At 33.9% G+C, this 16,751-nt stretch overlaps 1 protein-coding gene across 3 annotated transcripts; it reads right to left on the bottom strand.

The window, feature by feature from the left end:
- Nucleotides 1-2,160: 2,160 nt before the first annotated feature.
- Nucleotides 2,161-14,418, bottom strand: LOC110096899 (serine/arginine-rich splicing factor RSZ21A). 3 transcript variants are annotated; one of them, XR_002303154.2, is made up of 9 exons: nt 14,273-14,418; nt 13,282-13,386; nt 10,535-10,623; nt 4,035-4,299; nt 3,216-3,377; nt 3,067-3,113; nt 2,613-2,943; nt 2,468-2,480; nt 2,161-2,393 (listed from the first exon to the last, which is right to left on the bottom strand). XR_002303154.2 is itself a non-coding variant. In XM_020823048.2 (7 exons), exons 2-6 carry the CDS (start codon nt 13,368-13,370, stop codon nt 3,095-3,097), a joined length of 624 nt encoding a protein of 207 aa, XP_020678707.1. In that variant the 5' UTR covers nt 13,371-13,386; nt 14,273-14,418; the 3' UTR covers nt 2,161-2,943; nt 3,067-3,094. The 3 variants fall into 3 exon arrangements, 1 of the variants encoding a protein (XP_020678707.1); XR_002303152.2 differs by having other exon boundaries at nt 2,468-2,943; XM_020823048.2 differs by having other exon boundaries at nt 2,161-2,943.
- Between the last annotated feature and the right edge of the window lie 2,333 nt (nt 14,419-16,751).

Here is a 16,751-nt window from a genome sequence, read left to right as displayed (position 1 = left end):
TCTACGATTAGGTCCGATGTTTACTTTTTTTAACTCTATGTGATGTGATGTTCTGTGTGGCATGCTTGATTGGTTGATTTATTCTGCTTTGATGTGATGTGATTGATATGATATTTATTTCATTATTATGCTCTCTATATCCTTCTTTTGATATGATTTGTACGTTAGATTTCCTATGGGCTAGGGCCGCTTTTATGCAAATCCATTATTATGTAGATGGTCACGCTCATGCAACACTAAAATAAGCTTTAAATACTAACCTTTGAATGTCAGTGTGAGCCGTGCATGTTGACTAAGCCACTTGAGCTCTTCTTTCCCTATGAGTAGGAACTTCTTAGTCCCCCTTTGTGTGTCAATCCTCCCTTTTATGTAAAAAATCATGTCGAATCCTTAATCGAGTTTTCTAGGGCCCTAAGCTCGAGATGTAATTAACCACGAGGGCTTACGCCCATGAGAAATGAAACTCCACCATCAAATAAACCCCACTTCTGCTGATGTATCAAGTGAAAAAAAACTCATTATTTTGATCAGGTCATACATATTAATAAACATCAAGGTGCGCTTTTGATAGCCTCTATCATCAATGGTTAGTCATATGTACAATCTAATTTGCTCTTCCATTGGCCCATTTACAAGGAGCGCAGAGGCCTGCTATCGTCTCTATCCCTCAGCGTGATGATTTCATGTACACTCTACACTATAACCATGGATGTCCTTTCGAATGTCCACATCTAGATGTAGATAATAGACTTAAAGTCCCCAGAAGTATCCTTCGGTTAAAACCACCTGATAATTTTTTTTAAGTTAATAAATTTTTTGCTAAGAAGTATTTATATAACATTTGCTGAATACGCACATAATAATTTCTCAAACAATTAAGAGATTCCAAAAATGGCAAATTTGTTAGTTCTCTTAAAGGAAACTATGTTTTTTTAAATATATTATAATAAAAGTTAAATTCAGCCATTTATTTACTTTAAATTAAAATGAGACTTCATTTATAAAATTAATTTCAAATATGATATTTATTTAATCAACTAAACTTGGCTTTTTACAAAAAAAAAAATTATAAATAGCAATAATTTTAATTTACATATTATGAAAATAATATAATGCTTTCTCACTAGATCCATTCAAATATCAGACCTCCTCCTATGACTTTAAAGTGGTCTCAGCCTCATCTTGATGAGTACAAAGTTTAACATTCATGTTTCTTTCTCCACTGCTGGTTATGGTCGTGGTGATTTACTTCAGGATCACAGTGGTATGATAGTGTAAATTTATATCCATACCATCAATATAATTCTTTGCATTCAGATTTCATCTATAAATTATAGGCATAATATATTAAAATTTGAGATATTAAATATATAAATAGCATGATATAACATGGTATGTATGTAAATCCCACTAAAATTTATTATGCAACATGTAAAATAATTATAAAAAAAATCCCTCTCGTACATTGTATCACAGATATTGATTGAGGAGACTACAACATCATAGTGCTTGGTTTGTAAATTGTAAGGATCTATATCTTCAATGGAACAGTTCAGCTTCAATATCTTCTCAAAGAAAAGCTAATCGATTGCATTTTATACAAAAATAGTTGCGTTAATAAATATATCATCAGAGACCACTAAACATGGATTGTTAATGAATGCCAAAAACTTAGCGTAGCGTTATTAGGTTCTCTATCCTCTTCTGACTGAAGAAATTAGCTTTAAATTTATTAATTTTCATCATAACGAAGGAACTGAAACTTCAATAACTCTGGATCAAAAGTTCACTACACTAAATGTACCTAAAATTTGCAATGGTGGTTCTAAACTAAATATAAGAACGCATTTGATAAGTTCGTTCCATAACTCTATTGAACAAAGAAGATGCACATTTTGTATGAATGCAATGTGTATTCAGGAAGATTTCAAGCTTGAACACCGCAAGGGAGCAGGTTTCCTCTTTCACTAACAAAAGTTAAGGTAAGTCTATTATTATGTGAGGTGTCCGGCTGCGCCATGCCACGTCACTCAAATGCACTGGGCCCGGGTGATATGGCGCGTCCAAATTCTCCTTCGAACGAATCCGGACGCCGCACGTAATAATTTTCCATTCGTAACAGGCATTGAATGCTCCATTATCTGTTTTGACTCATAAAAATAACAAAGGGAAAAGCAATGGTTTTCACCAAAAGCTTGCTATGATTATTTATGGGATGAATAGTTTCGTCATACGATTCACGGTGCAGAAAAAAAATGAAAACCAGGCGCAGAACTGGATAAAACTTTATTTCATTCAGATTTGAGGAGAGAATGTTACGCTACTGGCTCAAGCTTTACTGTAGATGCAGAATATCCAGCTGCTGATAGCCGAAGAAATAAGTAGTCCAAAGCCTGTGAAACACTCTCCAAGTGGTAAGGAGGCCACACAAAGAGAAATTTCTTTGGAAAGGAGAAGAGTATTTTACCTGCCTGACCTCACTGAAGTGGATAGATATAATACAGATTCAGTTGGGAGTGGAGCCATACCAGAATAGTAGGGTAATGGTAATCAAATAATAAACATAAACAAAGCCTAATTAGTATGTGAGGGTCAAAGGGAAGAAACACTACTCATTTGAAGACCGAAGAGCAGAACCACGAGTAGATAAGAAGCAGAGAAGAAATGCATGCTGACGCAGCAAAGTGGCGACGAAGCATGTCATTGAAGCAGGACGATGCCTCCTCAACACAGAAAAAAGAAAAAAAAAAACAGAAATGAAAATGTTACTCAAGTCTTTATGACATTCATAACAAATCTTCAAGTTTAGCACAATAATAATAACAAGCTATAAAAGACTTCAAATATTAAAGACGGAACTAAATGAACCTTGTTCAATCCAAGTTTGACAACATTAATCCACATTAGCCCCCAACCAGTTCTAAGTGAAAGCAGAAATGCAGACTAAGGGTTCGTTTGGGACGGCTTTTTTATTGCTTTCTAAAACGGAGTTTTAGTACAAATTTTTTTATTTTTGTACTAAAACTCCATTTTAGAAAGCAATAAAAAAGCTGTCCCAAACGAAGCCTAAATTTCAACTTCAGCTTCCCCATCCCTAAGCATCAGCGCCATTCCTGAAATGTAATCAATACAGTTGAATGCAAAATTGTAGCAAATAGTACTACATGGACTATCTTATGTGAGGTCAGGTAAAGGAAGCTGGATAAAGCTGCTACCCATTGGCAAAAGGTGGTGATCTGCTGTAGCTCCGTCCTCGGGGAGCAGGAGACCGGCTGTAGCTGCGTTTTCGAGGAGGCGACTTGCTGTAGCTCCGGCCACGAGCAGGTGATCTGCTGTAACTACGATGCCTTGGAGACCTCTCCCGAGGGCTGGGGCTCCTGCCAAAAGAATTTGCTACACATTAAATATGGCATCCTAGGCTCGTAAACAAGACATTTGACTAGTCGACACCAAACTTCTTAAATAAAAGATGGCTCCATCCATTGATGAACACAGTTCATGGAGTTATCAAACCATATTCTTTTACAAAGCCTCGAGGTCACTAAATAATTTTTTCCCCAGCAGGCCTATTCATTGATCAAAGTTCATCTAAGTAGCAGGAACTTTAAATTAAAAAAAAATCTTAGTCCAGTCGTAAGTTCTAGGATACGAATAATACGTAAGCCAAAAGCATCACATATCCTTAAAAATAAGCTCGAGAATGAGGATCCGAATACAAAACTACTGAGACAGTTTAACAAACAAAACTTGTATAGCATGGAAACTTGCAAAAATATATATATTAGTTTATTTAACCAATAAGAATACATGTTGTAAACTTAGAACCCCAAAATTCTTACCAAGGAGAGTAAATGATGTGCATGATGCAACCTTACAACACCAAGCATACTTACCACAGAACAACCGCTTCAGAAGAACGCAAATTACTGACTTAGAAGGGGAAAAATGTCACTAGTATCAAAACAGTATTAGATTGCCTGAAATTGCAAAATGATTTATACATGGAACCAGTCACTAGTAATGTGTTGAGTTACCTTCTACCATAACTTGGACTTCTACGATATCTAGGAGGACTTCTGCTCCGGCGACGTCCAGTGCCAAGTCCACCAGGGCCAATGCGTAAGCGACACTCACGAGCAAAATGACCCGGCTCACCACACTCATAACATTTCATATCAGAGCCGCCGCCACCACCACCACCACCACTCTGGCGGTCACGACCACGACCCCCTGCTCGACCACCACCTCCACCTCCACCCTTTGAGTTGTGTGATAACTCAACCCTCCATCCATTTTTACCTGAACAAAGAATTAATAAGCAGAAAATCACTCAAATAATTAAGGTAAGAAAAAAATCCTCTATAAGACTAACCGCAAAAAGCTGAAAAGTCACCTAATCATAAATACACACCGGTTCAAAAGAATATATTCACAAGGATGTAGATAAACCAGAGAATTCCAAAATAGTATCACATACAATTTTGTGCAACATAATGTTACAATTAGTATCACTTTTGGCTACTTGCATGATGATACAGGAGTACTTGTATCCTTTCATTACATTCAAATCAAACATATAAAGAACCAATGAAAAACAAAGAATATGTAATATACCAGAAATTGAGTATTTCCATCTGCAAAGAACGTTGGCAATAATGTACAAATTTAAAAAGCATTCAGAATATAGAGACAATGAAATTAAACAGGAAAATAGATGGTTTTTTGTCGTTTGCATAGCATCTTTTTGTTAATCAGAATAAAATCCAGTTACTTGCTGCCAGAGCATAAGTGTGTTGGATCATCCATCATCCAAAACTCGAAGGGGTCTGGCTTGCAATGAAGTTATTCATGTATTAGACACCCCACATCGAGCTGTTTCAATGCCATGTTTCCAACCTTATCAGTCATCTTGGAAGCTTTTCTAATTATTTCTTTTGTTAGTTTGCTTTAAAAAATAATAATAATAAAATTTCATAGAATCTTCAATCAACTATGAAGCACAAACACTTATAAATGTCTTTACCATCCATATCAAGCATATGTCAAACACTGAGCACGCCTCTAACACATCCTAGCACATCTCCTATTGTGTTCGTCCATAGTTGCTATCTACTCCTTGCTCTAGAGCTCCCAAGAAAATGGCAAAATCGCCTCAAAATACTAGAAAATATCCTATTAATATTACAAGCTTGTTACAAGGTTCTCTTAAATAAATCCTCATAAAAAGGTCTAATAATCGGCGCTTAAATCACGAAAAGCTTCACATGTACATCTATATCTCGAAAAGCTTCACATGTAATCTTGAAACCCAAGGATTGCTAGTAAGCCAATATAACTTCTCTCTATAGGCAAATACAACACTAATAGATTTTAATGATTTGAACATGAGATCCAATTGATTACGTGAGTTCACATGTACATTTATATCCTCCGATCCATCATGATATACCCCAATCATGATGACTTTACTCTTCACCTCTCAATTTCGAGTAAACCACCAAAGCTTCTAATCACTAACAAGTTCATTACAAGTCATTTAGAATGGGTTGGAAATACACAATAATGATAAAGCATAAAAATTATATGATTGCATTAACCAACTAACCAACACACGTTACTGGCTCTGAAACTTAACCATCAGGTTTAAGCAATTGGATGCCTGGGCTAGCTCTGCATATAGCAACAATTATTCCTTCATAAATGATAAAGGGGCTTAGGTGACAATTTAGAGAAAAATATAGAAACAATATACTCTCAAAAAAAAATTTATTCATGTGTTGCAGCATGCTGCCAGGCTACCCTCCCAATGAATGCTTGCTTTAGTAATCATTAGCTCCGTGTGGCTCACCCCTCCTATGTTTTGGCAAGCATAATGCTAACGATTTTTTAGCCTCGATAACCATTGATTGTTGCATCAACCCATTTCTTATTGACTCATGTGCTAGGTTGGCTTTTGAATGGTCATCAAGATGGTTGAACTTTTTTTGCAGTGACATAATATCAGGATGGTTGACTTTTTTTTGCAGTGACATAGCATCAACTTTTCTCTATTACTACCTAATTTGCTTCCTCATATACCTTGAAGATCACTTCCTCATCATACGCCCTAAGATACTGCTCTCCCTTCTGAATATCTACTTGCACTCTGCAAGTAGCCAAAAAAGGTCAACCCAAATGATAAGATATTTTGAGTTTCCACCTTCAATATCCCGAATAACAAAATCAATATATAATATGAATTTATCAACCTTCACCCGAACATCTTGGACAAGTCCTATCTGCCAACTATAAAGAGATTATTGTGAGATTTCTGCTAACTGTTAAATAGTGTTGCACCCCTTAGTAAGTGCAAAAATCTTGAATTCCTTCAACCTCCTCTCGTTAGTGAGTATTTATCATATAAATTTTACATAGATTTCCATCTTCTCCACCGCATCAATGGACGAAATGTTTATGTGAAGCTTCTTAAACATGCCCATTGTTTAAAATTGTGCAAAATTTTAGTGAGTATTTATCATATAGATTTTACATAGATTTCCATCTTCTCCACCGCATCAACGGACGAAATGTTTATGTGAAGCTTCTTAAACATGCCCATTGTTTAAAATTGTGCAAAATTAGATTTGCCTTGAGGCCCGCCTCAGCGCAATTCGAGTGAAAAATGCCTTGAGCTTTTTTTTAGGCTTACGCCTCAGTTTGACTGAGATCCACATTGAGGCATGCCTCACCTCACTGCACTGAGTGAGGCGTACGCCTCACCCTATTTATATATATTTTTTATTAAACTTGCATTAATCCTAAATTAAAGACGCAAATAAATAACACTATGCGGCTCAGAGCCACATCAACTTCCTCTCGAATGTCTCGACCTTCAGCCTGCCGCCTTCATCGCAGCACCACCGTCATAGTTGTCATTGGGAATAAATTTAAAGCCACACACCACTACCACCATCTCAAAAAATTTTGGAGTATTAATATTATTTTTATGCTGATAACAGACATTTTATGAAAGAAGATGACTGAAGTAAATGAAAAAGAAGTATATTATGAGGCATTGGACTCCACAGGATGAGGCAGGAGAGAGACCCATGTATTATGACGACAACTTAAATAAAGACCCCTTCAGTTTTGACAGTGCAGATGATTTCTGAGTTGTTGTAAACTATTTCAACTTTCTTTAGGAATTAAATGTGGATGAGTAGGGAATTGAGAAAGAAGTAATTTGTAGTTGAAGGTAATGTTACATGATATTTTTATGCAATTACTATATTTAATATTGTTTTGTTCTTGTAATATTTAGATTTCAATTCAATTTCATGCAATTTATCTCTTGCCACTTTATGTCTTGTACAATTTGTTTCATATGTATACTAATTTGTTATTTCATAATTCAATGGAAAGTTAATATGACATCATTTAACATATTATTTAGGTATTATATAAAAAATCACTTTTAACCGTTATTTTCATTTTGCACAATTTTTTTTCTTTTGAGGCTTATGCCTCCCCTCAAAAATAAAAAATGTCTCAATACCCAATTGCATAAATTTAAACCTTGAACACGCCCAAGAACTTCAAAAACTATTTGTCGAGTTTCTGTTTTTGGAATCTTCATGGGTATCATAGTTGTAGGATGAATGGAGGAAGATTGTTGGAGAACAATTTGAACTTTGGCCTTGCCACTTTTCAATCCCCTTCTCCCTGGTCTCCATCTGATCAGGTCATTCAACTCATTGCCACTTTTAGCTTGACAACCTTAACATGCTCAATTGGGTTTGTTTCAATGTTGCCTAGGAAAGCATCAAGATACCTTGCTAAAATTGCTATGACAATTAACCAATCTACAATTTAATATCTATCACAATCACTTGTTGTATAGTGGTTTTCTTCCTCTGTAAAGAAGCATTAGTCTGTGGCACGAACTGTGTAGTGGTAAATATTAGTTGAGAGAGAGCATCTCTTAATGAGACCTATCCCTCGTGTTGTGACAAGTAAACAAGATGTTAAAATTCAAGATGTTAATGAAATCCATTGGATGTCAAGAGCCAACTATTTGCTTAATGTTGGGGTACAATTGCTCTACCCTATATTGTAAGTACTAGTGTACAAATTGTTTTGTTGAAGTTGATTCCGAACAAAAAGTGAGTACTACAGATGAGGATGTGCGAATGAGTTGTTGACCTAGCAAACAATGCTTTGATGTAAGCATCCATAGAAATTACGATAGAGTGCAAGGGTGTCAATGGTATTTACACTTAATGTACTGAGCTACTTCGTTAGTAAAGCAACTTCAATAGCAAGTGTTGTGATTATATCAACACCTTGATCAGCAACTACAATCTTCTTGAGAAGTCTCCGATCACTTGACCACTGATAATTGTTCATGTTCATTTCCTATAGAAAATCTTAGGCCACCTACGTTTTGCTCATAAATGTGACGCTAGATGCAGCATCAATTAGTATCCATATAAGTCCAGCAAAGATCTAGACTTGCATCCATTTAGGCAAATGGTGATGCAAGCACTTAACAAAAATTTGTACATTCCCGAGCTTCATAATATATTTCACCCTCCAATTGGGCAAAGTTGGAAATCTCGACTAGCATCCTTGTGGTCTTCACTGGCATGAAGTATTTAGACAAAAAGAATTTGGGATAAATCATCCCAACGAATTATCACTCAGCAAAGATTCAAGCCAAAATTTTGCCCAATCTCACAGTAAAAATAGAAACAACCGTGAGGGAATAGCATCGTCAAATGAGGCTCCAAATGTGTCACAGTTTAAAGAAATTTGCGACATGATAGTTGGAATCTTCAATTGCCAAGCCTCCAATATTAAATTAACTGAAGGTTGGGTTAGTGTATTACGTTTAAATAGAAATAATCATCAAGTAATAAAAAATTATTATAAGGGTGGGTGAAAATAAAACTCATTGAGTCCCAAAAAAACAAAAACAAAAAAGCATAGAAAAAAAAAATGAATTCTTCCAAACACTTAAACTAAAGCAATTTGACCTTTAATGAAAGATATAGTAGTGGGCAGCAAACTTAGGTGATTTAGGCATGTAGAGGACAAAAGATAAAGAAACATGTGAGGTAAATAGAACAAATATAAAATAAAAGTGAGAGAAATAATAGACCAAAAGTAACAAGATTTAAAGCTATGTAAAAAGAATTGCATAACATAAAAGTACCACGGCCCGTAGCACAAAAAAATGTAGAACTCATAAAGCTGATCAAACAAATTGGGCAGATATGCTTAATGATGATGAAAGCTAAAACCATATATTAAACTTTATCTACTCATTTCTTCAATTGGAATATTAAAAGTGAACACATACAAGAAAATTATGTAAATCAAAAGGAAAAACAAAGGAACAGCATTTCAGGGTTAGTACTCCTATCTCCCCAGATATTTGAACTAATAATAAAAGAAAGCACCACATCACCACAAATCATAACGTTCATATGTTCTACTGGAAGATAAAACAATTATAACTTTAAAAATCAGTTTTTACATGAAAGGATTGTAAATAAGTAAAGTTTTGAAGGATTATGCATCATGTTACAAATAAATGCAATATAAGAGTTAAAAAAGAAAACCTGAATTTATAATTCTTAAAATTTTAAATGTTAGACACAATTCTATAAATTTATTGTCAAGGATTGTTCCTTGACCCCCCTTGCTAATTTTCATGTATGAAAAAAGAAATTTATTTGATAGACATTATCCCAAGGTTTGAACAAAAGTGTATCAAAAGGTCACGAAGGCATCAAGTACTAAGGTTACATTTCTAGTTGCTGGTAAAGCAGCACGTGCACTAAAAGCACGTTGTCTAAATTATCTTAATTTTTATTGAGCTTAACGTTTTCAAAGTTTGTGCTTTAAATTCGATTTTTTTGCAATAGCTCAATTTTTTTTAAAACACAATTTTTTTTTTGGGAAAACAAATTGATGGAAAGCCAAGTTTCAGAGTAACCCTATCTTTTTAGAAATTCTGAAACTATATGTGCCAATTGAGAAAAGTTGCATGCAAAGATGCCAGATTTTTTAAGAAAACTTGAAACATTCCTTACCTAAATTTACAGTTTTGCCACGAGAGAGCATTTATGGGATTTAAAAAGAGATTTAAATAAGGCTCTTTGTTTGATACAGACGAAAGATGGTAATGGGATATGGAGGACCAGGATTTTCTTTCAAAATAAAAGAGAGTTTTTCTCTCACACTAAACAATAAGAGGCTTTTTAATAATAGTATATAGATAAGTGTAGTTTTGCTCCGTTGGTGCAGAACAACAGTGAGCAGAGCAAATAGATAATTGCTTTGTAAAGATAATGTTTTTACAGAATCAACAATTAACATTATACATAAGGTAGAACAATAATAATATAGCATGGTTATTAAAAAATGCAACATTAAAAAAAGATGACATGTATAACATAAACTAAAAAATGATTTAATGAATAATTAAAGCAAGCTGATCAATAAGTAATGTTCTTAAGGCAAAAATATGAATAGCAGCTTATTTCCATACCATCCATTTCACGAATTGCATCTTGCGCATCCCTATGGTCATCAAAGTCAATAAAAGCATAGCCTGGTGGCCTTCTAGCAACCCAAATGCTACATGAACAATAAATTTGAGAAATAATAAGATACAACTCATTTCCTGGCATTCAATAAAATAAGAAAACTAATCAGTTTACATCATCCAAATTAACTGTAATAGCAAAACATAAAAAAAAAAAACAAGAAGAGTGTTTGAATTGTCTTCACTTTTCCTTCTGCAAATGAAACACTTGTCACTAAAATCAATGACTTTAATAGCAAGTACTATTTCCACTTTGTCAAATATAGTCGTAAACAGCCAATACAAAACATTAGTCATCCTGTTTAAATTCCAAAACCATTTATAGATTATTTGGAATAAACTTAGCAATTCTAAGATATTCAGTCAGTAGCAGAAAAGTTTATGTAATTAATAAACAAAAAGATTCTGGGAAAAACCTCTGTATCAAACTATGAATATTAGCAATCAGTTTCATTTTTGTGTGCTGTAATGCAGATTGAAGGAATGATAATGAATACGATGTTGTTATAGTTACGAATGCCTTAATGGACAAGGAAAAAAAGATCGTTTGAATGTTGTTGAAAGATTTAGATATCTTAAAACCTAAATAACCAATACATATCTGTTGACCAGAAAATCAAACCACCAATCTCATACGGAGTTCTAAATGTTTGAGGCCCTGATAACATGTTTTTAGATGCATGCTTGCAGAATGAGAGTACTTCCAACATATATCATTATTTTGACAGTTATTTGAGAACTTGCAAGATTCTAGCAATCCTAGCAGCACAACTTAAAGCTCCAGTTAATTCTTTGTCCACAAAAAAGTGCATATATGTAAAGCAAGCCAATGTCTCTCAAACTTTAAGTTTTTCTAGCTAGAGGTCTATAATATTGATATTTTACTTTTTTATTTATTTTATCGTTTGTTTATTTCCAAACAACATAATCAACACAATGACTTGATCCAAACATGACAAAAAGATTTGCATTCAATTTCTCTTTGGCTTTGAAATATTATACCATGTCAGGAATCTAGATTGGTGTATGTTTTCTGCTGATGATATTCTTCTTGTTGATAAGACTAGAGAGGGAGTTGAAGGTAAACTTTAATTATGGAGGTTAACCTTAGAGTCTAAAGATTTTCGCTTGAGTAATCTAAAACTGAATATAAGAGTGTAATTTTAGTAGTAATAGACCTAGTGAGGGGATTATGACTTTGGGCGATCAAGTCATTAATAAGAGTACACGTTTTAGATATCTTGGATCTTTTGTTCATAGTGATGGTGAAATAGATGGGAATATTATCAGCATAATTCAAGTTGGATGGTTGAAGTGGAGGAATGCATCGAGCTTGTTGTGTGATAGAAAATTTCCCCTCAAACTTAAAGGAAAATTCTATAAGATGGTGGTAAGACCTGCAATGATTTATGGTGCCAAATGTTGGCCATTAAAAGAGAAGCATAATACTGAGTTAGTGTTGCAGAGATGAGGATGCTCAGGTGGATGAGTGGCTTTACCCTTAGAGATAGGATACGAAATGAGCATATAAGTGAAAAGGTTTAAGTAGCTCCAGTGGAAGATAAGATTAGAGAGAGTCGTCTTAGATGGTTTGGTCACATAAAACGGCGACCTTCCGATGACCCGGTTAGGAAAGTAGAGGTATTAGATTTGACTTATGTTAAGAAAGATAGAGGTAGACCTAAAAAAACTTGGTTAGAAAATATTAGAATGATCCTTCTTTATTAGATTTAAAAAAGAATTTGACTTTTAAGAAGACACAATGGAGAAAAAAGATTCATGTAGCCGACCCCACATAGTGGGACAAAGGCTTGATGTTTGTTGTTGTTGTTGTCAGGAATCTAGATTGATGTGTGAAGTTAAAATGTTAGTTGAGACAAAAAGTTTATTGCCATCTACTACAATGTTATATAATGGAAGATAGTAAATAAACAATGCTTCACGTTCAAAAAATTCAATAAATGGAAATAAAAGCAAAAGTATGATGTGTGTCCTTTGAACTTCACACATTTCCACTTATATGAAACTTGTGAGGATGGTTTCAGATATGTCTACCTGTCGTCTATGAAGAGAACAAAAAAGGCTTGCACTTGAAAGAAATAAAGGCATGTGTCTGTAACAATGTTAATGTTAAGCAATTCGATCATAAAATTAGTGGGAATAACAGATATTAACAATATTAAAGAATGTGAACTAGCAATGCCTATGTCACCAATAAGTAGAGGCTACAAAAAATGGAATGAATGCAAAAAGATAGTTAGAAATTGATGGCAAGAAAAGATACATAAAGATCCAGAAAATAGGAATGAAATATTGCTATTAAAATTCATGTCCTCGCAGCATGCGTATTTCTACATATGGAATGATTACGACAGGACATTGCGATCAAACATATACTAAAGTTAGAAGCCACGTTATTTGACAGTTTGCTAGAGTTAGAATGAGTCTTAGAAGTATGATAAAATGAGTTCAAGCTTATTTTGTTATTCAGCTCAACTCTACTAGGAGCCATCTGATTTAAACTTCTAATGTAAGACTTCTCGAGAAAATTATTTTCTTTTGTTAGCATATAGTGGCAGAAAAATGCTGCATTCGTGCATAAAGATAACCCAAAAGTCAGGAAAAGACTAAAGATCATGATAATGAATGCTGCAAGATGAATAAAGTGAAGTTATCTTTCCTAAACATACCTTCTTATAACTCCATACACTCGAAATTCATCCTCCAGATCCCTTTCATTCACTCGTGGATCTATATTTCCCACATAAACACGTGACATTTCCTTTAAACACAACCTGGCCACAAAAAAGATCACTTGAGATAAAACAGAGCATAACAAATGCAGAAAGTGGAGAAGCATATTGAAAGTTTTGTGAAAAAAATGGCCACAACTCAAAACATGCTCCAATAGAACCGTAGAAATAAATGTTCAGCATAAGTATATCAAATGAAGCACCCAATACCAAGATATCCTTTGCCTAGAGCAATGCCTAAGTGCCCAAACCATAAAACTGACTTCATTTGGATTAAATGAGAAAAAAGGAGAGAAAATGAAATCCTATCAGATGACAATGAATTAGCAACAACTGATTTAAGCTTTCAAATCATTTTTTTCCCTACATTTCCTTTCACTCAAATTCCAAACATCCAAACAGAGAAAATGAGAGTTTCATGGGAATTTCTTAATAGGTAAAGAAAGTTACGTTTGAAAAAATTTAAAAATAAAGGACCAATGAGTTTCCTACAGAGAACAAGAAAGGAGAACCCTTCACAACCATCAAAAAAATAATAACCCGTTCCATTCACCAAAATAACTATGATGAATATCTTCTTAAACCATAATCTGCCAGATATAAAGAAGAGATCTTAATGAGCATAAACCAACAAATTTCATGCAAGAAGAAACTAACAATGAAATTTCAAGGGTTCGAACAGGAGAAAACGTGATAACTAGCAAATTACCATAAAATATATAAGTTTGACTCTTACTTCCAATCTATACATGGAAAATATACTACTCAAAAACTGGAATTCAAAGAAAAACAAGAAATCATGCATGCAAGATCTTTCGTTTTATGTAGGGTTTCACGTAAGGAATGGAGCGGATTCAAAACAGAACGCATCATTAGCAGACACCAACGTAGCAGCGTAGAAAGGGGAATCTGAGGTAACCAGCCATACCTTTCCGGATCTTATGGATCGAGGGAATGCACGCTCAGAACAAGAGATCGGCCGAGAAAACCCTAACGAGGTCTCGAATATGACCTTGCCGGGAGCAATTTAAAGAGGATACTGCTATAGTTTATAAGAATTTACATAAATACCACCAGTCTTCCGAATTTATAAATTGGTGATAAATTGGAACTTTTAATGCATAAATTCTCAAAACATGACATGTCGAAGAAATTTATATTGAATATTCTGATAAAATAATTTATTATAAATGTTAAAGTTTTAATCTATTTTATATTATATTAATTTTAAAATAATTTTAAAAATATTATAAATTTATTCATAAATTTATGACTTAGTGGTTGTTTGGCTGTGTATCAAAAGAGTGTAAAGTATTACAAATACAGTGATTTTAAGAATATTGATGTTTGGTTTGAAGTAAAACAGATGCAATGTAAATTTTGGTGCATTTTGAATTCACTTTCCAGCTCTTTTTTTTTATTTAAAAATTCTTATATTTGAGTGAGTTTCAAATGCGCTGAAAAATTCATTGTAATTGTCATCGCCCGGCCGCCCGCTACAGCCACCACCACCCACCACTAGCAGCGACCATCGCCGACCACCGCCGACCACTAAGAAGTACATACTACCCGTACTCAGTTCATCTAGTAATACTAAAATGTATCAAGATCTCCATAAACTATTCTAGTGGACATGTATAAAGAATGACGTGACAAATTTGTAGCCAAGTGCTTTAGGTGGTCAAGACAAAACACCAGGAATTTGGTGGTATGTTGCAACCTCCTCCTATTCTTGAATGGAAGTCGAATGAGATTGCTATAAACTTTGTTGTTAACTTGCCAAGATCAAAACAAGATCATGATGTAGTTCGGGTGATGATAAATAATAGACTTACCAAAACAACTCATTTTTTACAAATCAAGTAGAATTACTCAATTGAGAGGTTAGCAAAGATCTACATGGATAATATCGTTCAATTGCATGGAATTCCACTCGTCATCTTGTATGATAGATATAAAAGATTTACTTCAACATCGTGGAATGTGAATCCCCGAGATCTAAATTTAGAAGAATTGTCTATTTTATCTCTTAATTAATCTATCATAGCCATTAATCTCACTTATTAAATAAAAACCAGCATAAGCAATTAATAATAATTTTCATCAATTTACAATTATGTTCATTTCTAAAATTTTATGTAAAATAATCAAGAATTCATTCTATAATATCAATCTATCATTACTTAGTTCTGCTATAAAAAAACTCAAAATATAGAAAACAAAACTAAACTTGATTCTGGTCAACCTATCGTGTTCACTTGCGATAGACCAGCCTAAGATCAAAATTTTGAGAAACTTTTTAGATTTTTTCATCTTCTTGAACTCGAACTAAAAATAAATAATGAATCATATATAAAACTACTAATAACTTTCAATATCCAAAAAATAAATCATCCATAAAATTTATTTTTCATTACTCATAAGAATGCATATATAATGTTTATGCTACAGTACATGTTTATAAATTGAGCTATAAAATATAATGTGTTTAAGTGCATAAATTCATTGAATTATCTCTAATCAAATCAGGTCAAAATAGGTGGAACAATGCACGGCTTCGAAGGTATTACAATTCTACCCTCTTTACAAAATAATAATCTTCGTTGTTTCATAACTCAGATCACCGAATTAAATCATAATAGAGTTACTTTATTTTAGATTATTTCTTTCAAGTAGCTTCTCTTTCTGTCATATTTTTCTTTTGAACCTTAGCCATCATAATCTGCTTATTTCTTAACATTCTAACATCACAAGCCATAATCTCTCTAGTTCCTCTTTATAGCTAAAATTTGTATGTACCTCGACTTCTTTTGTAGATATTTTGTTTTCATGATCTAATACTGAATAGAATAGTGCTAGTGTTAACCTCACTTTTAGCTGAGGTAACTTGATCCACATCTACCTATGATTGCTATGATCCACAACCACTAGATTTTCAACTCATAGACTCGCAATCATTCAGCTTGTAATTGACTAACTTATAGCCATCAATCTACATCTCAATTCACTTCAATCAATCATCATCAAGAAATCAATGAACATACACTCTATTAAGCTTCAATCATCCATGGATGTCCAATAACATTGATCAATCATCAATTCTACAATCAACATCAACTATACTACAATCACCTAGATAATTGCAGCCCTGCATTGCAATCAGGTAGCTCAGTGTATTGTCTTGCATAATGCACTGTCCCCTTTACCTCAATCATGAACCAAACCACTTCACTAGGAGTTTCATATGGTATATCATCCATAATTAAATCCTTCATTCATTAACTAATCCATCAGACCCATTTGAGCTAGCTCAAGCTAACCCAATTGATCATACACATCACCTACACTCGATTTAGCTCTAGATGAACTCTAGTCTCCATCAAATTCCTATGATCACCATTCACTAC

This window comes from Dendrobium catenatum, unplaced genomic scaffold (genome assembly GCF_001605985.2).
Source record: "Dendrobium catenatum unplaced genomic scaffold, ASM160598v2 fragScaff_scaffold_35, whole genome shotgun sequence".
NCBI lineage: Eukaryota > Viridiplantae > Streptophyta > Magnoliopsida > Asparagales > Orchidaceae > Dendrobium > Dendrobium catenatum.
Note: the sequence above shows the minus strand (reverse complement) of the source record. Positions and strands in the feature narration are given on the sequence as shown.

What these genes read in the sequence shown, in the direction of transcription:
- LOC110096899 (XM_020823048.2), bottom strand. Translation starts at nt 13,370, where the DNA reads ATGTCACGTGTTTATGTGGGAAATATAGATCCACGAGTGAATGAAAGG. An exon ending in TGCAATTCGTGAAATGGATG is followed by an intron (nt 4,300 to 10,534) that starts GTATGGAAATAA and finishes TTCTTTGTTCAG; the next exon opens with GTAAAAATGGATGGAGGGTT. An exon ending in AGTCCAAGTTATGGTAGAAG is followed by an intron (nt 3,378 to 4,034) that starts GTAACTCAACAC and finishes TTCTTTTGGCAG; the next exon opens with GAGCCCCAGCCCTCGGGAGA.